This window comes from Centruroides sculpturatus, unplaced genomic scaffold (assembly GCF_000671375.1).
Source record: "Centruroides sculpturatus isolate CEXI.00-Female unplaced genomic scaffold, Cexi_2.0 scaffold812, whole genome shotgun sequence".
In the NCBI taxonomy this organism is placed as follows: domain Eukaryota; kingdom Metazoa; phylum Arthropoda; class Arachnida; order Scorpiones; family Buthidae; genus Centruroides; species Centruroides sculpturatus.
Genome location: NW_019385039.1, coordinates 317,529 through 344,894, shown reverse-complemented (window position 1 = coordinate 344,894; position 27,366 = coordinate 317,529). Strand labels below are relative to the sequence as shown.

The following is a 27,366-nucleotide window of genomic DNA, read 5'->3' as shown; positions in this document are numbered from 1 at the left end:
AGCACAATGACCCTTTGCTCAATAAAGATTTATACTAAAGCTTATCCTTACAAACATTATTATTGAAATCTGATGACCATAGCATGACCTCCTCTTGTTAGTATAATTTACTAAAAAATGATTTTTAATATAATCAATTAATAGAATTTTCTCATTTTATTAAATTTATTGAATATTTTCATTTTAATTTTATTTCAATTATCAAAATATCATATATTTTGATAATTGAAATAAAATTACAGTTGCATAATATGTTTTGATTTGTTATCAAACTTCAGTCACTATATAATAAAACAAATATCTGTTATTCATTAGATTAACATTAAAAAAAATGAAACATAAATAAAACAAACATTTTTAAAACTAACTTGTATAGCTATTATTCTGTAAAGTATCTACAAAATTACACAATAATCAATTAGTCTTAAACAGCATGATAGAGGAATCTGACTGTGTACTTGATAATTATTTGCCAATCAGACCAAATTGATTTTGCACATGTTGATCTGAATTACAAAGCTGATTGTGATTATAAATGTACTGTACCTTAATAAAGCACTCATCTAAAGTAATATTATGCAATAACAAAAAATAATATGCAAGAAGAATAAAATCTCAGATAAATAAATTTTTTTAAAATTAAAACTTTCATTATTATTGAAGTCTCTATTTTAGTAAACTTTTTTCTGCCTAAGCAGTATTTATTACTTTTTCTTCCTTTATTTTATACTATATATCAAAATAATATAATCAAAGAAATATGATAATCTACATAAAAAGTAGATTAAGCAGCAAGAGTGCAGTTACTGGTTTAAATTGAAAAAAACATTTTAATTATTAACCTTCTCTACGTAAAAATTAAAATACACACATGCATCCATTCTAATTTCTTTATAAACTCTGAAATCATTTCACAGTAACAACTTAATTATCCTTTAACTGAAATTTAATATAAATCATGGTACTTAAATTTATAATCTCATATATAAATTATGAAGGGGAAAAAAAAGAAAATAATTATAAATAAATAAATACCTATTTATAACATTCTGACTCTGTACACCATCAATAACCATATTTGTAGAAGTGTTTTCATGATTTTGTTGAGATGATGTTTCCATATGTGTTTCATTGTTGGTTTGAATTAGAGGTACACATACAGAAACACCAGCTGTTGAACTGTTATTAAAAGGACATGAATTAGTGGATGTTACAGTTACTTCGGCTGCAGGACTAGGTGCAGCAACATATGTTGTTGTAGTAGTAGAAACAGGAAGTAATGATTCTGGAGTCTGTAATTATAAGATTTTAGATTAACGGAATGATTCATAAATTTAACAAAAATAAAATTTTGAAATTTTTAATTTAAATTTGAATAAATACAAAAAGTTTTTGCTGATCTCTTCTCTGTAACAACACACTATCTACAAAATCCTTGTGCAGTTTGAATCTTTAACAATTTCATTTCCATACACATTAGAGGTCTATCTGATGCTCTTTAGCAGTCCAACCTTGTAGATTCCATCACTTTTGTGATACTTTCTACATTTTCGTAATGTAAAATAAATTATATCTTTGAAAATAAGTAGACAGCACTTAAAATCAACTGTTAAAATGCATTTGTTGTATAGGGTCAAACTTTAAAACCTCATAGAATGTCAACTGTGTTATTCTTTGATGCTTCCTATTTCTCTATCAATAGTAACATACTTTATGTCTTCTCTCAACTGTACCATTTCACTTTTTGTAAGAAGTCTTCTACTCAAGCATTCATATCAATGAGTGACTGAAGTCAATATACTTTTTAAAGATTGTCTATGTAATATAATAAATGAGATTTAAAATTGTTAATAATTCATCTCTTCTAATTTCTTATTTTCAGATAATAAATCCTTTAGTAATAGCCTCAAACAAAAAGTCGATTACATTTTCTAATTAGTTGATCAGAATTGTATCAACAATCAAAAGACAACTTAGATTTCATTACAACCAGAGCTGTGGAGTTGCGTAAAAATCTACTGACTCCAACTTTTCCTTACCATCCGACTCCGACCAAGGGCAGACATGTTACCGAAAGAGACCCGGAAATTCTGATGTCATCATGTGACCTCAGAATAAAAGATTCAATAAACAGAATTCTAATAAAGATAGAACATAGAAACTTTTTATTCCAAAGACAAAAGACTCCTCTAAGTAATATATAAATATGTATTCGATAATTTTTACTTTTATGGCTGTTATATATAACAGAGGGAAAGTGTAGCACTCAGTCAAAAAATGACCCCTCCGAAATTTTTACATTTTTGGACTCAGACCACCTTGAAATTTCGAGATATGCAAAAGATTCGAGGTTTTTTTCTATATGGGTGGATATTAGACTGTGTGGGGGGGGGGCATGATTTTGTTTACCCTGTTTGAAGCCTAATAATTTCTGTGGTCAAAGCGGTCAGAATCAAAGTCAGATGGTTAACACAGGAGTTAGTTTTTGACTGTTGAACACAAGATTGTGTTGTTAATTAAACACTTGGCTTTTTTCCATCTTTATTCAGTTTGTACAGGTACTTCTACACGTTTCGGGCAACTTGTATCCTTGCGATGTATGTAGTATCCATTTGTTGAACTGTATACATTATTTTTCTTTTCTTGATGGAATTCGCCATTTCTATAACCAATAATTTGTAGTTGATTTGTTTTCTAAAACCGTGTTTTAGTATTCAGAAATACTAAAACACGGTTTTAGAAAACAAAACAGGAGTTAGTTATTAAATGTCAAAGTGGTTGAACTAAATCATGTCCCCATATACATTCTAACATCTTAGGCGAGAGCATCTAAACGGGTTTTACTGTACTATTATAAAATGACGAAAAAGCTTACTTTGAGAATAGACAAGTTTTATTTATTTTTTAATAGTATTAATGCCCCTTTATATGCAAGCTACAGTGCCACATTTCGTTTCTTAAAAAACTTTACCCATTCTGAGATATTGTTTAATATCTCAGAACAGAAAATAAAGAAATTAAACAAATTAGACCCCAACACACAAGCACAATTTTTCCAACTTTTATTGACTTTTTTGAAGGGTTCGGGAGGTCTCCAAATGTGTAGATCTGCAAAAAAACTTGGAGGGTCAAATTTGACACAATTCCAATACTTTTCCATTTTATATACATAACAAGTTGATAAGTAAAAAGGAGTCAGAGTCAGCGGATTTTTTGACGACTCCGATTCCAGCTAAAACACCAAAACTCCACGACTCTGACTCCACAGCCCTGATTACAATAAGAAACACTATATAGAAATTCAATATAAAACTGAATTTAAAAATATTTATCACTGATTCCATTGTGTTGAAAAATTAACACCACCTTAAAATCAAATAAGCTAAATTTTAAATAAATTTTCTCTATTTCACTTTACACGTTATTTATATTTTACATTAAAATGAAACTTGAATATTCAAACTGCACAGGAATTTTATGGATACACTATATTTTTATTGAACTTTTTGATAAAGTAAAATAATATTTAACTGTTTAAAATTTATAATATGAATTAATCTATCTATAATATATAAAAAAATATAATGAAATTCTTTATCATCAAATTTTTTTAATTTTAATTATTAAATTTTCCTTCATATAGACATGTTAGGAAATTAGACTAAAAGTAATTGTTAGGACAAGTGATACAAAACAGGAGAACAACTATCCTCTATGACAGTTATATAATAATTATTAATCGTTCATTTCAATGCCTCTCCAATTCTCAATGTTTCATACATCAGACAGAACAGCAAATACAATGTACTGTACTTGAAAACAGTGCATTGTGTATTTTTTAATTTTAACATTAGCAGCTTTTAAACTGTTTACTGTAAAAGATGAAATTAGTTTATTATTTCTTGGCAGATTTCATTCATATGTTTGAAATTAAATCATATACTTCATTATATAAAAATTCAAACAGAAATTATAGTAGTTATGCATGACTTCATAATATACACTAATCTGAATATTTCAACAGAGATGATTTTCATCAAGATCAAAAACGTGGAGTGAATATTTTTTACACTTAAATTAAAAAAATAGAAAATTTCTTCAATAGTTTTTAAAATGTTAATATAATAATTTATCATCAAAAAATAAAAAGCAATGTGAAAATTCAAAAGTCTTACAGTTGCTGCAGATGGCCTGATACAACCAGCATGAACAATGACACTGGATTTCACAGGAGATTGTATTTCTGAAACTTTTTTGCTTGGAGCAGCCACTATAATAGGTGCTCTTGTTTCTAAACATAAAGCTGATGAAGAAACAGTTGTTGTATCAACGGGTCGTGGAATATTGATAACTGTTGGTTGACGAACAGATGAAGTAGGCACTATATTAAAATCTTGGTTATTTATTTGATTATTTGATGAAGCAAATCCTTCTCCTGTAGTAGTAGGTGCATGAGTAAGACTAGCAGCAATTCCTTCAACAGCAACAGTTGAAGGAATTTCTAGTTCAGAAGATGGGGGTGGCGGCGGAGGTGGAGGTGGTGGCGGCGGAGGTGGTGGTGGTGGCGGCGGTGGCGGACGGGTTGGAGGATGTGCCATAGATGATAGAGATGGCAGATAAGATGTATTGGTTGATAAAGAGGACGAAAAATGATTATAAGACAGAGATTGTTGAGCGTTGCCATCAGAAGAACGAGGAGAAAGACCAAGTCTTGTTGGCAACACTTCAAATGGATTATAATTTCCATAATGTGAATTAGACGGATTAGTTATAGCTGGCATATTTACTGGTTCATGTGGAATACCAAATAAATCTTCCCTTCTTGAATTTGGTTGCAATAGATGAGGCTGATCAGCTAAAGGTAATGCTTCAGCCAAAGGAGTTGTAAATGGATCTGGAGGAGGACATCCTAAAAATAAAGTAGAATCTGAACGTTGGAAAAATGGGTGTTTTCGTCCTTTTGAAGACAATAAATGAGAATCATCATCGGCACTATCAGTATCCATAGGAAGTGCAGGTCCAACTTCTTCTTCTTGATCTTCATTTTCATTTTCATCCTAAAATCAAAATATTGTAATTTGATGATCAAAAATACCAACAGATAACAATCTTATATATCTATAGTGATCATTTCAATTAATCAGTAATAAATTTTTCAACATATTCAATAAAACCTCTTATGCATCTTAACAAATATTCAACATTAAAACTGTGTTTATTTTTATTATTAACATGTATCTACCATTTCGATTATACATGACAACTAATCATCAAATTAATTTGATTATTCTATTTATGTAGTTTGACTAATTTTTTTTTCATTTCTGTTCGCTATACCCAATATTCAATAAAAATAAAATGCATTGTATAAATTTGTTTAAATTGTTTTTTTTTTATTAATCTAGATGTATATTACTGATATATCTTATTTTTAAAAATAAATTTTATCAAAACTAAACAAAAATAATGTCAAATTCATCAGAGATAACTTAATAATTAGATAAAATAATTCTTATCAATTTAAAGCACTATTTTCAAAACAAATAATATTCTTAAAACATTTTTGGAAACAAACTTCTTTTTAATATTTATCAACAAGTTAGTATAATAATAAAAACATGATGTAAAATTTTAACACAGTGTAACAGTTAACATATCAATGTATAAATAAAGATGCAATAGAACTAGATGCACTGCAATATGCATTACATATAATAATTCTAATAAATAACATCTTTTTACATTAATCATAAACAACACATTTCATATTATGAATATAATACAATTTTAACACTGATCTTCTTTTTATTAAAAAAATTCTTTTTTAATTTTATTTAAGGAGAATGCAGTAAATGTCATACAGACAGCAATCCAATGTTGGTCATTTTACTTGGATACATAATGCTTAAATCATTTTTTGGACATTAAATTCAATGTTCATCATAAAAATTTTTCATCTAAGGTTCAATTATATGTGGGAAAATAAAGAGAATTTTTTCCCCCTTGTTTTTACTAAATACTAAAATTACACTATTGTTAAATTAACTTTTTATACATAATATTCTTTATATAACTATTATTATTTTAAAATATTTTTAAAACACTTTGATCCATTTAACTATTTTTAATTTTTAACTGTGATAATCAGATTTCACACAAAAAACTATTAATAACTTACCTAACAAACCAAAATTCATCTTACACCAAGACATTATTAGTATTAAAAATTTTTTTCACCACTTGTTCACAAATTATGTTAAAGATAACTTCATATAAAAGTAGACACAATGAAAATTTCCTGAACAAAAATTTGTTGTTCTTGTAATTTCTGTTCTTGTTATGTCTTTTTGAAATTTATAGTTAGTCATGTAAATATTAAACAAACATTCAAACTTCTTTTAATTTTATTAAATGCTTGTAACAAACATATTTATTTAAAATACTAAGATAAAAAAATTTCCATTATAATTTTTTTGAGTATGTATATTTACTTACAATATATTAGGGGCAGTCAAATGAAAACGAGACAGACCATATAACAAGTGTGGCACGGAAGTTGGTAATGCAGATAGGTGTGTATATAGAAATGCCCTCTATTGGGAATCAGGAAGGAACAGCGTAAATGTTCACTGCTGTGCCATTTGTCAATTAGACATGCTCGAAGTGAGGTCGGCAAGTCGTGTGTGCATCCACCATCACTATGGAGGTCGGCTGCTCGTTGACTTTCTGGAACACAGAGCCACAATTAACGCACAGCGGTACATAGAAACTATGCAAAAATTGAAGTGTGCCATCAAATCCAAACATACAGGAATGTTGACAGACAGCATCATTCTGTTGCAGGATAATGCCCACTCATATGTTACCAAGATTGTTTTGACTACGCTGCAGAAGTTTCGCTGGAAACTTCTGCAGTGTAGTCCATACACATCCTCCATACAGTCCTGATTTCTCCCTAAGCGATTTCCATATTTTTGGAGCCCCGAAGAAAGACATTCGTGGCCATCAATTTGCTTCAGACGAAAAGATGCACGCCTGGGTACAATCATGGTTCCGTGGCAACTACAAACATTTTTCTATGACGGCATTGACCGTCTTGTCTCACAGTGGGATAAATATATTAACAGTTATGGCAATTACTTTTGAAATAATAGACAGTTTACTTACTTTTTTCCCATCTGTCTCGTTTTCATTTGACTATCCCTAATATTTATAAATTTGTAAACCTAAAAAAATTCATTCATTTCTCTTTGATATGATGTAAAGGCAGTCCTTGACTTTCAGAAAACATGCTCTTTCACACATAATAAGTTACTTTGATACTCATAAATCATTTTTTGTTTGCCAAATTCACATTTTCAGCTGACAAAAATTTGGGCAGTGATGCTTTCTGCCATATTTGGTACCAGTAACATCAACATCTTTTGTGAAAATTTTATTATTTGTTTTCTGTTTAATCTGTTCTTTTAAAATTTTAAAATGTTTTAGGCATTGTAACAGTAACTGTAAAAAAGTAAACCTTTTCCACCTGAATGAGATTTTATAATTTTCCATTTTAGCTAGGTTGACTAATTTCTTGATGCCAAAAATTGAATGGGGAATCTGCAACTAATAAATAAAGGGTCCTCTCACATTAAAATTCCATTAAGAAATATAAATGAGTGTTATTAGCAATTTGTTGATACATTATTGTATTAATTTAATGGCATTAAAAAATAATAATCCAAAAGCTTTTAGAGAAATTTCTGTTTTTGAAAAATGTATATCCTTCTGTAGAATCCTCATCTGCAAGGAATAGGAACATTATATGTTTCTATTCATTAGGACCAAAGACCAGGGATTCATCTTTCAACAGCAAATGTTACAAATCACTCTCAAGTCTGTCTGTAACGATGTGCAGCTGTATTTCTCAAGCCAAATGGTATCCACAATCACAAAACAAACTGGAGATGCTATAGCATCTAGCCTACCCATCAGACCGTATTCCTCAGCAATTATCACTTTTTCTAGGCCATTACAAAAAGTATTTAGTTAAATGCATTTTTAAAGTGACAATGACATGAAACAATGGAGCAAGAAGTGCTTCAAAGCAACCTAAAAATATAATAGGAGAGAATCCAGCCACTAATCATACATTGGAAAAAACAGATTAAAAGAGAAGGAAATTATGACAACAAATAATACAAATGTAATTGCCTAATGTGCAATAAATGTGTCTTAACAAAATTGTTTTCATTTGAAACTGCTCTCATATTTTTCTGTCTCTAAATGATCTATAATTTTTATAGATTGGACAAAAATATGATGACATCATCTTGCAATTAATTAAACTGAAAACAAAGTTTTAAGGGTCTATTGAAATTGAAACATATGCTTTGAGAAAATTGAATTAAAATGCATAAATTTTATCATCAATCCTATAACATTATTAATGAAAAAAATCAAGATATCTAGCAACATTTTTAAATATTGCATAGTAAGTTTTGAAATTATTAGTTTTATATTAGTACTTACTTGATCATTCCAAGGATCAACTGAAAATCCTTCTCTTAACACTTCTGAATCAGTACCATCCATTCCAGAGCGCATATAATATATCAAAGCATCAAAAACATATGCAATATGTTTAAGAGCTGATACATCAATAACTGGTAGTGAATCAAAATGCTCATTGTTATGTGCTCTCATTAATGATAATGCATATGACAGAAAATCTCGACGTGCTGATACACCATCAGAACCTAAAAATGTAAAATTAATATTAATTCATTTACTTTAAGAATCACATTCTATATTATATAACTTATAATTACTAAACTCATTTTAATTTATGTCTATTAAATTTGTTTTACAGTAGACAATAATTGTAGTCTTTCAAGCAATAATAATTGCAATTTATTTACAATAGTTACTATCCAAGAAAAGATATTTTCTTCATAAGCTGTCTGTAAAAACTAAAGCATTTTCTCCATCTTATGAAATTTCAAGAATTTAATATGTATCTACTATTTTCAATAAAAATTAATTTTAAAATTATCAAGTAATAAAATAAATTTAGGAAAATGTTTATAAAACACCATATTCCCAACTGTTTTCTCTCTAATAAATCATTTCCTTTATTGTAGATCCTATATTTTTTTTATTATGTAATCATTACTGATCAAGTTTTTTTATATCACTTTCAAATTCATATATTTTAGAGACTATTATATCTTTACATTTATTAATTTTTTAAATTGTATATGACAAAAAATTTCATATAGAATAATCTTATTTATTCTAAATTATACATGGACAGAGCCCAATGACAAGAGATTACCATCCTCTATTAACAATAAAAGTTCCATGTAAAAGCATATAACAATATAAAATTTAAACAATGAAAACTCATCTACATAGAAATATATCATTAAAATCAATCATCATATTTAAAACATATTTATGACATTTAATAATTTTTTTAAACCAAAATTAAATATTGCCTAGTTAAAAAAACCAAGAATACATTCCTTTTGTTTAGTTTTTCAGCATATGCTAATCATCTCCAACTTACAAATTCAGTAGAATCTACTTATTATAATCGTATTGTCATCAATCATTTAATGTTATCAAAATTAGCACATCCCAGAACACCCAAGTTAAATTAATTTTATTGAGGTGGAGCATTAGCAAAGTCTCTTTTGTGTGGCTTACAGAATTGTGTTTGTTCTCAAAATCTATTTCATTTTGATTAAACTTTGCCATTTTTCATTAATTGTGATGAGGAATCCAAGAATGTAATAAAAATGGGTGTCCAGGACTTCATTTTCAAGATATAAGGTCATATCATAAGTGTGCATGACAAAGCTATATCACACAAATCACGTGGCTTTGTTGAGCCATATCCCATGGCTGCAAGCATGCCTTCTATGGGCCTATAGAATTGAGTAGTTCATTCTCAAAATTTAAAAGGCCAATTTTAATAAAGCTTTGCTATTTTCTGTTTATTGCAATGAGGAATCCAAAAATGTAATAAAAGTCCATTTAAAATTAAAAACTAGGAGTTCATGACTTTGTTTTCAATATACAGAGGTATTAAAATGACAATGTCCATGCTCTCTGATATGACTGAGTGCACCTAGAAGAAATTTAGACCTACAAGTCAAAAATAAAACAGAAATGCATGCTCTAATGAAGAATAAGTGCAAAAACGAACAAAACACAAGTTCACCTCTTCATGTCAGCAAGTGCAAAAATTGTCTCCCCCATGGCTGGCAGGTGTAAGGACCACCTCTCTGATAGCCAGCAGATACAAGGATAGCCTCTTTTGTGGCAGCAAGTGCAAATTCACCTATCCACATCCATCAGGTACAAGGATCACCTGTTCTATGCCTAACAGGTACAGAGATCACTTCTTTCTTCCTGGCTATGCCTCAATTCTATTGCAATACGACAAAGTCGCACAATGTCCTAGTAAAATTTTATGTATTGTAATCAGACTTAGCTTAAAAATTTCTATTTATGTGAAGATATCTTTTTGCCCTATAAACATTAATGTGTTGTTGATAACATGCAATCATTATCAGTTTCAACTAATGCCTTAAACAATAAATGTTAAATCAAATGATAAAATGTTTAATCATTTGTATGCAGTAGTTTAAGTTGTGGCATTTCCTTACTTTAATTACAGGCTGGATGAATTATATTAATTAACAGTAATTGTAATTATAATTAATAAATCTTAAATTACATATTTTTTAATTATTTTAACAAGGCCTTTTGATGCTGGAGTACATAAAATCAGAATTTTCATTAGTTATAGTCTTGTTTACCGATCCATCTTAACATTATCAGTCAATTTTTTATCCTTAGTATAGGCAAGTCCCAAAGTAATTACAACAAACAGATTCTGCTGTATATTGAGCAGTGCAATACAATAAATACATAAAAATGTAAAATTTTAAATAAGAGAAAATAAGAGAAATTAAATAAGCTCAAAATCCACATCCAAATATTGTTGTTATTATCGACATAGACATTTATAATAATCAAACATCTGTTGAAGATATACATGTATAAATAATCTAGAAGAACTAATGAGAATTCTTCCCTAATTAGAACTAACTTATTCTGCAGAATCCATCTGTTAGCATTTAATATCTATCCGGTAATGACATGCTTAAACCAAGATAACTCTTAAGTGACAAAACAAATAATTCTTCTAAACTCTTCATACTATCATACTCTCAATGCATCTAATATTATAAAATTTTGAAATCTTTGATCAGCTTAATGAGACACTTCTATTTCATTGCCATTTTGTAATTTTATTTTTATTCAATCTCAAAATATGCATAACTGTTGAATGGCTTTTAAGACAAAGCTATTAGATTATTATTTATTAGAAAAAAAATTAGTTATTAAAAAAAAACTCTTAAAATGCTGGCCAATGTTTGCTTATGTTAACATTGTGTTGTCACATTTTATGAAAAATAATTTGGGAAAGAATATGAGCAGCAAAGCTTTAAAAACATAAGATTTAATTAAACCAATAATGACATTACTTCAAAATATTGTGTCTACAGCAATATTAGCAACTCTATGGAAATGGGTAAAACCTGAATTACATAATCTTTAATATTTAGAATATCCAAAAATTAGTGTTGTAACGAATAGTATATTCTGCCTCAGGCCGAATACTGAATATTCGGCCAAACTATTCTGCTTGATTAACGCACGTACAAAAATTGGCGCGCAAACCACATTATGGCAAGGATCCTGCTCTCTATTGGTCCGCTGTCACTACGCTTTGCCAATCGCGTTAATTCTTGGCAGTTGTAGTGGACAGACAAGAGTGTCATGAAAGTATGTGATAAATGATGATATAAAATGTGGATAACAATGAAATGACCTATACGTATAAATAACGGAAAAAGAACAGAGAAGGACCGTGAAGTGAAAATGTGAAAATAAATTAAAAATGAGCCAAAAACATAATTGAACAAGTCGAGGCAGCTTATTGGCATGAAATTCGTGGCCTTCAATGCCAAACAATTGTTGTCATAGACTTCAGAAAGCTAAATGCTTGTAATGAAAGTCACTTAGCGTGCACAGGCGAAAGCCTGGGGCCGTTTGGGCTATCAAGCTGTCTCGAATCTGTGAAATCATAACTGTGACTTATATCGACGTCCTGTTTGTCTCTTTTCTCCATTATCACCAGGCTGTCATGTGATTGTAAAATGGAAACTCTACGACGGAAAAGTGACGAATCAAAAGTATCGTGAGCGCGTATTATGATGTATGCAGAGGCGTATGTGGATTAGAGCAATAGAGGAAAGAGAAAGGAAAGAGCAAAGATGAGCACTTGAAAAGAAGGATAGGCAGGGTCAGACCCTCAGATGTGTGAGGATTCTCCAACGATAGACGTGTACGTGTGCTGATCTTTGTAATTATAAATTGTGAATACATGTGACTAATATTATTTTCTTTTTTATTTTGTGCATGTTACAAGTTATAAATAAATATAAACAAACAACACTAACTCAATAACATTAAATCTAAATAACAAAATGATTAATTTACTGTGTTTTTGTTATTTATTACTCCTGCTTTTAGGTATTCGGTATTCGGCCAAATAGTGATTAAATATTCGGTATTCGGCCGAATTGTGAAAAATAGGCCGAATACCGAATAGTAACCGAATATTTGTTACATCACTACCAAAAATAAATTATCTTAAATAACACTGCTAATTCTATAGATTTCAAATTTAAGATAATTTTGAATATGAAGATAACTTTATTTCATAAAATTTTATGGTATGATATAAAAATTAAAACATGAATAAACATTCAGTTAAGTTTTCAACTAGAAAAATTTAAGATAATATTTTTTCATGGTATTTTAAGTATTATATTTTTTAATTGTCATTAATTCTATTTTATTTTTATATTCAAATTTATAAGAAATACTTTTATATGACTATTATAAATTATTACCAGAAGTTACTATTCTTCCTCTTCGCCGATTGTCTAAACCCTGAGAACGACCTTCTTCTCCTCTTCGACCTGGCCTTAGGTGCTGAGAATGAAGGGGATGTGCAGGATGTGCAGGATCGGAACTATTTGTCAGTGCACAACCAAATCTTAATTGTGCTTCTGTAGAATCCATTACAGTAACTAACCATTCCCAAATTGGTTTTAGATGATATTCAAGATATAGCTATATAAAATTTTATAAGCATATATTAAAGTATTATAATTAATTAAATTTTTTCATTAAGTCATGTTTTATTACTGAATATTAATTTTTAATTAGAGTTTATGAAAAACCAGTAAAGCATGCAGTAAAAGCTAAGATTAAAACAAATTAAAAACTTGTAAACCTTCTACATCAATATCAGCTGTTTTAAAAATAGAACACAAATGGCTAAACCTTGTCACAATAGAAACCATGTATTGTTTATCAGAAATACTAAGAGCTGCATTATCTATTAGAACAGCATTATATACGTTTAAGTTTATAAAAAAAAAATTGTATAAGTAAGCTGTATGGAATCTACAGTAAGAGTCTAGAAGAGCCACAGTTTAGCTGCCATGGATATAGACTGTTACAATTGAAGAACTTATTTAGAGTGCATAAATTTTCAAATATAATTTCTAATTAAAATAGCTTATGTAGGCCAAAAAGTTCAGATTTCTATTAAAATAAGTAACTGTATTTTGTAATATGTATGCTATGATATTATTCTTTTCTATAAAATATTATAGCTTAAAAGATGATCAGTACTATGACTTTTACCAATTCAAAGCTGCAGTTATGTTTTATAGTTTACTTGTATTACCAAAAATAGTAGAATAATTACAAAATAAAATAAATAATTCATGTTTGCTAAGATAATAAATATTAATTTCAATTCTTCAATTATTTATAAGCTAATAATTTAGATGTCTTTTATTCATGTTAAGATCTTAAAAAAAAAAAAATAATAATAATAATTTCTATTCATACAGCATAGATAAATCCATAATAAATTATTATTAAAATCAAACTGAAGGCTTTCTTTACAAGTACAGTTGGTATTTAAGTTATATACTAATTTACTTAATAAAAGTTTTCTATAGAATATAATTATGTTGAATTGACAACAACTTTCTATAGAAATTATAAAAAAAAAACTTCTTCAGAAGATAATTTTCGTCTTAAGAGAAGAAAAGATAAAGACCAAAACTTGAAATTATTGATTACAATATATTTTCCATTAATCAAAGTTAAGCTTAGTTAATAAATCTTTATGACAATTATAAGAAATTTGATATTGTACTGTTGAAATACGTACTATACTCATTTGTTAATAAGTTTAATTATTAAACAAATGCATTATTAATTTGAAATTGTTTAAAAGAATAGCTCATTTTGTCTTGGGATGCATTCGAGTGTAACTAAGCTATTTTCTACCACACAATTCTCTAAATGAATTAATAACTTGCTCTAATAAATAGCAATATCACTTAAGTGTAATAGCAAATTTTTATAATTATTAAATTTATTAGATCCAATTCCAATTAATCAAGAACATTTCCAAAACCCAACAATTTTGGTTTTTAATATTTATATTTTCATATTTTTTAAACTAGATATTTATAGAAAGTTATAATTTTTCATTTTAAATATAAAATTTCAAAATTACATGTTTTTACTTTTAAAACTAAATCTTATAAAACATCAAAGAAACATCATATTAAATCTTATTAAACAATTAAACAAATTTTAAAAAAATCTTTGATTAAAAAATATTACTTGTAAATTTATTGATTCCTGATATGAAACATCTAGCACTCTTGGCAAACTTGGCACTAAAGCATGATAATCTTGTAACATAGTCAATAAATCTGCTATCTGATGAATTACAATGGCAAAAGCACGAGACAGACAGACTGTTGTTGTTGCCATGGTTATAGTACATTCTTGAGTTACTGCTGCTGCTACAGAAGTAGTTCCAGCTGTAGTTCTACGTAATGATGAAGGATCTATATATATTAAACCACTTGAACCTGAAAATAAAATCATTATTATAAACATATTTCAAACTCTAACAAGCATATTTCAAAATCTAAAAACAGATCTGTACCAGAATTACTGATTGCACCTCGACCAGATTCTCGCTGACGAAGAGCCCACTGCATATGTTGAGGAGCTAAATTAGGTCTAGGACCAGTATTTCCAGTTGTGCTTCTTCTTTCTAATTGTTCATCAAGAAAAGCCAGTTCTTCTGTATCAGGTTCAGTCTCTCCTGCTTCACTTTCTTCTTCATCTTCTGCATTTGAAGATTCTGCCGAATCATCTTCTGAAAAGTAGGGAATGCTAGCAATTCCTAAAAATAAATAAATTCAATATGGTACTATTTTAAAATCAAAGTATATTGACTAGCATATAAAGTATATAAAGCATTCAGATGTTCAAATTATACAATATTTTTATGACAAACAAATACAGTTGAACCTGTATCTCAAACATGTTTATCTCAAAATGTATTTTTTCTCCTGCATTTTCAGCTTAAATTCTCTATTTTTTTAACATTTATCTCAAATAATTTTCTTCTAAAACCCCTGTCTTAAATTATGGACTGAAGTATCATTTATAAATTCAAAGATCAACAACTACATTTTGATATCATAAATTGTTGTAGAAAAACATCACTTCCTGTATACAGGTTTCCCATTCAAATTTTTGTTTTGAATTCCTTGACCCTCACATTTCTTAGGGTGTGGAATATTGACATAATAAAACAGCATTTTATTTACTGTGAACATTGAATACATCTATCCCTCTTTTTGACAGTTGATATGTTTCAAAGACTGCCACATTAAAAAAATACAGTACATATATCCTGTAGAAAAATGCTTGATAGAATCCACAACTTCAATGTAATAAAAAAATAAGCAATTTACAAACAAAACATGAGCTTTTTATTTTATCATCATTTATCATTGTTCATTTTAGATTCTTTTTAATGTAAAAAAGTCATTATTTTATAAAACTATTATACTTCTCAAAGAATTCATGATGATGAAAACTGTGATCAATATGCCGACGATCACACCAAAATACTATATTGTAAAAAGAGAAGACACTGGGGTCGGTGTTACGTGTGCGTTTTTTTAATCGCTAGTACTTTCGACGAACATATAGTCGTCGTCATCAGGCGAATACGAAGATTTACCAAAAGAATTAAACGGAAATAATCCGATTTGGAATAGAACGCTTAAATTTAAGTTGAAACTTTAGTCAAAGTCGTTAGGAACACGACAGAAATATTCAAAAATGTTTGAAAAATGAACGAGCAGAAAGCTCCATGATGTGCAAATATGTGCATGCGCAGATCTAGACACACACTATACGCATTCTGGAGAATGCTAATTTTTACTTAATTGCTTGTATAGTGTGACCCATACACTGAGCAGCTCGAGAGTTGGAATGTTGCACGTGTCCAAGGTGGTAGTAAGAAGAGACTCCCATATGAAAACGATTTTTCGATCCTTACAGCTCTTGAGCATAACCGCTTGGGACCATAGCGAGTTGTAACAATATATGTTCATCGAAAGTATTAGCAATTAAAAAAACACACACATAACGCCGACCTCAGTGTCTTCTCTTTTTACAATGATGAAAACTATTATACTTCTCAAAGAATTCATGATTAAATAGGTAAAAAAAGTATTCAATTGATTAAAACATTTGGCAAAAACTTCATTTCATTGTAAATCTGAAAAAGAAGGTTCAGGTACACATAATGTAATTTTGTGGTGTAGTAATAGTCATATGGATATACAGTACAGCGTCGTTTATCTGAATCAATTGGGGACTGGGGTTGTTCGGATAACTTATTTTTCGGATAACCAATTATGTACGAAAAAATATATTAATTTATCCCGTGTTGAAATTTTTCTCCATTGCGTGTTGCTTCGCGTTGAATTTTCGTCCATGTTAAGCCTAACGAAGACTTTGTATCGTTAAAAATTATTTTTTTATTTTGTATAAACAAAATAAATATATTGAAAAATATAAAAGCAATAAAAAATTATACTTCAGAAGTTAGTTTAGTATCAAAAATGTAAAATATTTGAGTAGCCAAAGACATAGCCAAAGATTACAGTGCCACAGCACTGGAGAAAATTTAAATTTGTCGACTGGAATTCCTTCAGATAACTGACGCTCTACTGTATGATTTCTTATAATATTAAATATAAGTAAAAATTTTGTATTTAAAATATTAAAAGTTAACATACCAGCATCAGAACCAGCTGTTGCTCCTGTTGTTGCACTTCTTTGTGCACTAGCATTGTCTTGATTACTTTGATATGATGCACTATCAGGATTGCTGTCACTATCACTGTCACTTTCTATAATTTATATACAGCAATTAATAAAAAATTTACAGAAAAAATGTTTCATGTTCAATAAATCATTGTAAATTGTTAGTGTATATTACACAAGCATTATTAAACTGTCAGACAGAATAACTAAAAACAAAGTAATATATTTACATTAATTACATTTAATAATTTTGGTAACAATTTGTAAAACAATATTCTGGTTTAGATAAGTAATAAATTTTGAGTTTTTTTACTTCAATAATAATTTTGAATAAAATAATACATAGGTTGATAAAAAATAGTGACAATGCTTATTAAGCAAAGTGCAATAAATTAGTGAAGTGACATGATATGGTGCTAGTACTGTATTGTATATCAAGTTCCAAGCTTGTACAAGTATTTGGTGACAAAGTCAAGTAAATATGCTGTTTAATTGAAGAAATCAAATAGGACAACTCTATAGCCATCATAGAGCAATAAGCATGGATCAAACTCAATGTTGTACGATAATTCAAAGCAAAAGATTATTGCAGAAAGTATAAATGATAAGATGTTACCATACAGGACAATTGCAACATTTCACTGGGCTGAGACAGCATAATTCATGAACCAAATGTAAGTGGCATATTTTGAGTATGACTACATGCAATTTATCCAGTTATTGTTGAAAATAGAAAAAGGAAAAAAAAAATGGAGGACAATGTAAAAACTAGGTATGTGGCTAGTATGTGTGATGCATTTACGTAATCCATTCTCAAAGAAATATTAAATACAATTATACAATTGTACTCAATGATGTACTGTACGATTGTAGTATGCTGGATATCACAGAATCTCAATGTAGAAATGGCACCAATAAACCACTTCCCCTCAATAACTGAAGTGCTACTATAGGAAGAGGACTAATACAGTCACCAAACATATCATTGCACTTAATAAAACAAGAAACCAGTTGTAATCAGAATTCAAAAGGTATTCTAGTGAACTGCACCATCTAGGCACTGCCTATTCCAAGAAATTGTGACAAAAACTGACCACATAAAAATAATATTCATAGTGGTATAAGATGACCATAGAATCGTTCTACTACATTGTCTCACAGGATAATATTATAATTAATATTTCTGAGCATCATATGTACCCAACTGTGCAACAAAACTTGTCATATTTAATACATTTTAGCTATTGTGTTGCAAGACTATGCATTCATATGGCCACTCCTATTACAGGCTTTCTAATAGTGGAAATTAAGATTCTGGAATATCTACCTTAGTTTTTGCATCCAAGTCCCTGATTTATTTCCATAGACGAAAAAAGCTGACAATTTCACACAAAAGAAACTATCCTGAGGGCAACAGAATGAGGCCCTTGCCTACATTTAGAAAATCCTTTATGCTGAGACAATCTTCCACAGATATGATACATTGTTGCAAATTGTTACATCACAAAATTATATTGAAAAAAATATCTTTTCTTTCAAATTAAATTCTGCTGACATACATTGCATATTGCCACTATTTTCTTGAGAATTTTAATGCTTAATTATTTTCATCAAGTTCATATCTTACTAGCAATATTTGTAAAATCTTTATATTTTTCAATTAATCTAAAAGAATAAAGATTATCATTATATATTTCTTAAAACTTAAATTGTAATGAAGTAACTTGAAAATAAGCATTAAATACTATTATATACTTTCTTTGTGAAATCAAATAAGTACTTTTATTTTCCAAGTTAATGAAAAGTTAACAAAAATGAAAAGTACAATTAATAAATAGCTTAAAATTTATTTTGCATAAAATTAAATTAAAAGTAAATATTTTAGTTTAACTTCTATTTGACCATATATTTTTGGCAACTGTATATTAGTTTTATTTCTGTATTGTAAAAATTGGTAACATCCTCAAATAGCCTTTTTTTGCACAAATATTATAAAAAACAAAGCTTCAAATCTTTTTAATACTTGGCTTAAAATTACTATTTATAATTAATACATTATTTTACCCTCTTCATTATGTTCTGGAGGAATATTGTCATGTTCAGAGTGCTCAGTGCGATCATCTCTCTCACTTTCTTCATGATCTGGATCTTCACTGACTGCTCCTTCAACTACATCCACCTGAAATTTATAAATGATGTTAACAAATAATTTTATGAAAACTACAAAGTTTAAATAAAAACCATCTTAGTAATTTAATTCAGAAATCAGGCATTACTGCAAATATTAGTATAAGAAAGTAATAAAATAACTTATCAAAGTTCATTTTTTAATTTAAAATGTTAAAAAATCTTTCAGTTAGTGGAATGTGTTTAATGGCAATGAACAAAAAAAGAAAAATAGAATCATATAATAATTATAATTTTTGTTTTGTTATTGAGCAGTTTTATTTCACACAAAAAAAAGTCTCATTGTATTATTTGGAATTTTTCCAATAAATTTGATTTTAAAAATATTTGCATTTTTAATCCTGAATGTGACTGCTGAATGTAACAAATCAACTACCAGTACTGTATTTCATCAACTCTAAGATGCTATTGAATTTAAGACACATCATAAGTTTGGAATCAGATTTAAAGATTTCTTTTATGAAAGAATATAAAATCAATTATTTAAAGATTTTTAAGTTTTGTTAAACAACAACAAATTAGAAAAATGATATAAATGCCATGAAACATCATTTGGCAGTTCCATTTCCATGCTCTTCTGTATATACAATAACTTTTAATGCTGTATCAAAATATCATCTTTAAATGTTAAAAAAAGGAGCTTAAATTAAAATGCACATTAATGACAAAACTTATTTGAACAAATGTGACTGGTGAGCAGTACAGCCAAAAAAACATTTTTTACTAGTGCATAATGCATCACATGATCCCTAATTATGATGATTTTCTGATTGTTTTGGTCTGAAAATGAAAAATTCCACTGATTCCAATATATATTTCTATTTCAAATAAGCAAAAATTGGCAAAAAAAAGTGCATCTTAGAACCAAAGAAATAAGATATTACTAAGACAATCTGCTAGCATCAATCACATAATATAACAGTAAAACCTGTAATCACTTTGAAAATTGCAAATAATAATTAAGATAATCAACCAATAATGTTCATTAACTCATCCAACAGTATTACATAATTGGAGCAAGTAAATAAAACTACAATTAGTGAAAATTCTTATTTTATTGAGTGACATTAAAAGAACACATTAAGTCAATAGAAAAAAATATAACTTAAAAACCCATCTAGTCTTGTTTGACAGCTGTTTGTTGCAGTACAATCTTTAACAATATCTAGCATATAACTGAAATAAGACGACCAGCAATTTAACTGTCCTGCAAGCAAACACTGTAATGATTAAAACAATCAATCTTTAACATCTAAAACACTGAATAGGACTAATGACAATGCATGTTATCAGCCATATGTTAAGAATAGCAGCAGAAAAAACAGGCTTAAAAAAATCCAGCAACAAGTTGCTTAACTTTCCCACCAACATTTGGTGGTGCCATCTATGATCATATTTTATTAAAAAAGCTCTTTTTATTTTTAACTATTATAAAATGGCAACAAAAAGCATAATTTTGAGGATAGAGATGGGTTTATAAAAAATTCTAAATCCTAATAACAAGTAAAATTGTCATTAAGACCATCCCTATACAAGAAGCAACACGATTCCCTTTGTCTTCCCACCCCACTGACCTTTAACAACCAAAATTTAATATCACCAATCTCCCTAATACACAAACCTCCATGCAAAATTTGAAGAATTTTTGACAAAAAGCACAGGAGTTATTAAGCTACAAACAGAGAATAAAGTTGTGTCACCAACACACACTAACATCCATACATACAGAAAAAGACCCAATTTTTTTTTCTTTTGCATTTCTTGACATTTCAAGGTATCCAGTCCAAAAATGTAAAAATTTTGTGGGTTCATTTTTTGATCGATCACCATACTTTCCTCTGTTATATATAACAGCCGGGAAAGTAAAAATGTCTATTACCTAATGATAATCAGAATAACAACTAAAACTCTGATTACAATAAGCAAAGTTTTATAAGTGTATTCCGAAGGACTGATATCTCAAGACAAGATATTTAAGTATCAGATATATAAGTCATTGTCTTGAGATATCAGTCATTTAGAGTTATCAGATTTAACATTATAGTATCTATGAGTACAAGCAACAATTTGATTTAGTACTCAAATATCAGTAATCAGCCCAAGAAAATCTTATTATGACAGCAACTTTTTGTTAAAATTAATTACTATTTTTTTAACTACATTTGATGACTCCAAAACAAGACTTTTTTTTATTTTTTATTTCCTAAATATTAAAAGTTTAAAAATAAGTTAAACAATTAACATAGTGTCTTATTGGGTGTTTTTCTTAATATATATTAAAATAATCTATATTCTCTATTTGAACATTGAGACTAATACATTTGAAAAATTCTAGCATTTCCATTATTGAATTATTTAATTAATAAAAATTGTTAGAATTATTCAAACATGAATGTTACACCAATATTAAATTTTTATATTTTATGTTTTTTTTTTTTTTTACAGTAACTTAATACATAAAATAATTTTGTATTCTATAAATATTGGAAATTTTATGTAATGAAATGAAGTTTATTATTTTGTTTGTCATATTTTATGTATTCCTTAAGTTCTTATTTTATACATTATTTTGTAAAGAAGTAAATAGAAATAATAATCCTTTAAAAATTTTCAGAATTGTTTCTTCTTATATAAGTAAATCTTTTCCATTACACTTCAAATTACAGGCAATCTTCATTAATTCAAAATCCCATTAGTTTACCACTGTACTATTTGTTCCAACAGGAATATAGAGATTTACATGCTAGGGAATTTAGTTAGTTTTAAGTATGGCTACTTTAAAATTTGAAGTGAAAATTCTGTCCAAATTGTGATATGCATATGTTAACTCATGTTTAAATTAAACTTAACATGCCTCCATGTTATAATAGAACAACTCCTCTAATTTGGTCAATATAATTTTGCTTTTACCAGGGCTGTGGATTCAGAGTCGTGGAGTTTTGGTGTTTTAGCCGGAGTCGGAGTTGTCAAAAAATCCACTGACTCTGACTCCTTTTTACTTACCAACTTATGTATATAAAATGGAAAAGTATTGGAATCGTGTCAAATTTGACCCTTCAAGTTTTTTTTTGCAAATCTACATGTTTGGAGACCTCCCGAACCCCTCAAAAAAGTCAATAAAAGGGGAAAAATTGTGTTTGTGTGTTGGCGTCTAATTTGTTTAATTTCTTTACTTTCTGTTCTGAGATATTAAACAATATCTCAGAATGGGTAAAGTTTAAGAAATGAAATGTGGCACTGTAGCTTGCGTATAAAGGGGCATTAAAACTATTAAATTTTGGTTTTGAATTAAAGGTCGACAGGGTGAAGACATAAAAGGGGTCATATGTCATATCTCTTAATGAATATTTTACTCTTTATTAGCGTTCAAAATTTAAAAAAATAAAATAAAACTCGTCTCTATCTTCAAAGTAAGCTTTTTCGTCATTTTATAAATAGTACAGTAAAACACGTTTAGATGCTCTCGTCTAAGATGTTAGAATGTATATGGGGACATGATTTAGTTCAACCACTTTGACATTTAATAACTAACTCCTGTTTTGTTTTCTGAAACTGTTTTTTAGTATTTCTGAATACTAAAACACTGTTTTAGAAAACAAATCAACTACAAATTATTGGTTATAGAAACGGCGAATTCCATCAAGAAAAGAAAAATAACGTATACAGTTCAACAAATGGATACTACATACATCGCAAGGATACAAGTTGCCCGAAACATGTAGAAGTACCTGTACAAACTGAATAAAGATGGAAAAAAGCCAAGTGTTTAATTAACAACACAATCTTGTGTTCAACAGTCAAAAACTAACTCCTGTGTTAACCATCTGACTTTGATTCTGACCAATTTGACCACAGAAATTATTAGGCTTCAAACAGGGTGAACAAAATCATGCCCCCCACACAGTCTAACATCCACACACATAGAAAAAACCTTGAATCTTTTGCTTAATTAACTCGAAATTTCAAGGTGGTCTGAGTCCAAAAATGTAAAAATTTGGGAGAGGTCATTTTTTGACCGAGCGCTACACTTTGTTATATATCCTCCGTTATATATAACAGCCGGAAAAGTAAAAATTATCAAATACATATTTATATGTTACTCAGAGGAGTCTTTTAGCTTTGAAATAAAAAGTTTCTATGTTCTATCTTTATTAGAACTCTATTTATTGAATCTTTTATTCTGAGGTCACGTAATGACATCAGAATTTCTGGGTCTCTTTCGGTAACTAGTCCGCCCCTGGTCGAAGTCAGAGTTGGAGTCGGTAGATTTTTACGCGACTCCACAGCCCTGGCTTTTACAATAACACATTTTTGAGTGTTACCTTACCCATCAACTACCTTTTTTCTCTTTTCTCATTAATTACAGCTGGATTTCAGGTTCCAAGTTCTACACTACTAGATTTGGATGACACTACTTTTTTGGCTACAGTTCAAAAATTCTGCTTTCTTTTTATAAAACTTATCTGGCAACCTGCAAAGTTCTAACTGACATATACTGTTTACCAGCAGTTTATTTATGTTGTTGTTAATAATTATTAATTAACAACAGTAGTGATTTATATATGTAGCTGTACTCTGTTTGCTCAATAAATGACATCATCTACATGGCATTCAGCTTATTGTAGAGAAATATGCAAGTCTCAGATAATTTGAAGTTGTAACTATTTTTTTACCCTTGAATTTCAAATTAATGAGGATTTCCTGTACATACAAAAAATAGAAACAGGTGAAAAACAAATATTCATTCTTTTGGAAAAAAATTATCTAATAGAATTAATAAAATAAATCATCCACATTCTCAGTTTCATAAAGATATTTGTAAAAAGTGCATGGATTAAACATTAACTTAAAATGAAATATTGAATATATTAACATGCCTAACCAAACAATATCAACATACAAATGCTAAATGTAAAAAGTATAATGTGCTTTAATGTTAAATAGAATAAATAAAACCTCATGATCTTCTTCATCTCTATCTCTAGTTGAACCAACTTGTCCAACAGAAATTTGTTGACTATCTGAAGTACAACTTCCTCCATTTGATATTTCATGTTGATTGTTACGAGTCAGCATTGGATCAACTGCAAAAAGCTCTTCACTGCCCTAAAAGAATATTAATAACATTGAAAAAAAAACCTATTCTAAAAATTTTGAGCAAAAGAAATAAATATTTATTTTGATTAAAAAAATATAAACACAGATATTCTAATTTTAATTGATTAAATTCTGCACACTAGAAAAATATACTAGATTAATAAATTTTAAAAATAAAATAATAATAATAACTCTCCCATTGTCACCACTTGATTGTGGTGGGAGAGCCCAGTAATTTTACTGATTCATAAAACAATACAGGCTGAAGCACAAGCTCCTGGTATGGACACCCATGCCAGTAAGGTCAATGGGGAGAAATCAAGCTAAGAGTGACCACACACCCACATTCTGTGGAGATATTTATCATGGTAGTAACCAGATCTAAGTATGATTCCAGCTCCGATGTCACCCGGGATAACAAGGTCCACATTCCTGGGTTAGGCAGAAACTCATGTTCAAAAAATAGGCCACAGTCTCCCTTGGTTACCAGTGGTAAAAGCATGGCTACTGCAATGCCCTCAACAGATGTGAGGAACCAACCCAGCCTTGGTGTTTCTGTAGCAATGCATCCAACGACTACAAAGGCTGGAAAACCATGCCAACAAATGAAATGGACATCAGAAATGAACAAGTTTATCATCCGTACTTACTACGCAATCACAAAACTTGAAACAAACATGACAGCATACAGATAACAACTACACCATAGATTCACACAACAATATCCTCACCTCACTGTCACCAAACAAAGCTTTGTTGATCAAAAAAGAACAATTATACACAACAACCTTATCCCACAAACAACACTTGAACTCATCAAACAACAGGTTGCTCATCAGATACATCAACGAACAGAAACATTTAACATTAATGAAGATCACGTAACCTGTCAGAATAATCCAGCAAAAAGCACTGATTATAGCACACACAACTACTACTAATGATACTACAGACACTTCCTCATCCACCGATGGTAACATAAACATCAATTTAGTTAATATGCTCTCTCACTTATATTTCAGGTAACACTCACTAAATATACAGGTACAGATCCCACACAGACCATGAACACCAAAAATCAACATGTCTAAGGTAGTAGGAAAAATGCTAAATTATGTAAACACTCACTACCACACTACATCCATTTAATTTCTACACTCTCAGACATTCATACATTAGATCATGCTGAAGCAGTCACAGTAGTGACACACCTTGGTCTGAAAATACAATCGCAGACAGATACACACAAAACACAATTCTATCACAAACCTGCCTGGCAGAGAAGAATAGAAACACAAATAAATGACATTAGACAGCAATTAGGCAGGCTGACACAATACACTAAAAACAACATAACACCTAAATTAAAGAAACAACTCAAGAACATTTTCAAGAAAATCAAAACACACACAAAATATGAATATCACAACACACACATTACAGAATACATTGATATACTAAAACAAACTCGCAGCCAAAGTACGTAGACTCAAACAATACAAAACACTACGAAAACAACAAAATAAATTATTCACAAACAATGAAAAACTTTTCTACAGACAAATCAATACCAAAACAAACACTGATACACAGCACAGTGGCACACCAACATAAGAACAACTCACAACTTATAGGTCTTCTCTTTGGTCTAGTGCTGTTACGCACAATGTTGATGCAGGCTGGATCGAGGAGGAGAACAGAAACTTGCACAACATACCAACTATGCCCTGTGCTGAAATAAACATACACGACATTCGCTACGCTGTTAACAGAACACACAACTGGAAGACACCTGGTGTAGACGACATTCACAATTTCTGGTACAAAAAGTTTACATCACTGCACCAGGAACTAGCTAAACATCTAACACACATCATCATCAATCCACAAGACATGCCAAAATTTCTTACTCAGGGCATCACCTACATGAAACCTAAAAACAACAACACTACAGACCCCACACAATACAGACCAATTACATGTCTTCCAACACTGTACAAATTATTGACATCCTGTATCACAAACAAAATATACAAACATGTTGAAGAACACGACATTCTTACAGAACAACAAAAAGGTTGCCGTAGAAATCACAGGGGATGCAAACAACAGTTACTCATAGATTCAGTCATTCTACGGCAAGCCACAAACAACACAGAAACATACACATGGCATATATAGACTACAGAAAAGCATTCGCCAGTGTTCCACACAGTTGGCTGCTACATATTCTACACATGTACAAAATACATTCATCACTCATTGCATTCTTCCAAAACACTATGCAGCACTGGAGAACAACACTGCATCTCAGGGTTAGTAACACTTCCATACAAACAAATGAAATATTCATTAGGCGAGGAATTTTTCAAGGAAATTCCTTGAGTTCTCTCTGGTTCTTCCTAGCCCTGAACACATTATCCAACATGTTAAACAACACACAATATGGCTACAATATCAGACATGAAAAAACAACACAGTTTACACTGTTACATCTCATGTACATGGACGACATAAAACTTTATGCATCCACACAGAAACAACTTCAACTCCTACAAATTACACATTCATACACCAAGGACATACAAATGAAGTTTGGCTTAGACAAATGCAAAACACTTCACATAAAAAAAGGAATCCTGAAAAAAGAAGATTTTGCACTTGGAAATGGGGACATTATTGAATCCATGAAAGAGGGCGAGTTCTACAAGTATTTAGGATTCCAACAGGCCAAACTAACAGAACATACACAAATAAAGCAAAGATTAATTAAAGAGTACCAAAGTA

General features: G+C 29.5%; 1 protein-coding gene across 2 annotated transcripts in view; it reads right to left on the bottom strand.

Moving 5' to 3' along the window:
* The window catches only part of LOC111633748 (E3 ubiquitin-protein ligase UBR5-like), a 162,629-nt gene that overhangs the window by 23,172 nt on the left and 112,091 nt on the right, over positions 1 to 27,366 (bottom strand). For both annotated transcript variants that reach the window (XM_023378360.1, XM_023378361.1), the window contains exons 29-37: positions 24,439 to 24,588; positions 19,360 to 19,474; positions 17,268 to 17,381; positions 15,110 to 15,352; positions 14,779 to 15,032; positions 12,978 to 13,200; positions 8,515 to 8,741; positions 4,176 to 5,057; positions 1,036 to 1,292 (exon numbers count right to left, since the gene is read on the bottom strand). In XM_023378360.1, the coding sequence (XP_023234128.1) occupies positions 1,036 to 1,292; positions 4,176 to 5,057; positions 8,515 to 8,741; positions 12,978 to 13,200; positions 14,779 to 15,032; positions 15,110 to 15,352; positions 17,268 to 17,381; positions 19,360 to 19,474; positions 24,439 to 24,588 (2,465 nt within the window). The remainder of the gene's footprint in view (positions 1 to 1,035; positions 1,293 to 4,175; positions 5,058 to 8,514; positions 8,742 to 12,977; positions 13,201 to 14,778; positions 15,033 to 15,109; positions 15,353 to 17,267; positions 17,382 to 19,359; positions 19,475 to 24,438; positions 24,589 to 27,366) is intronic.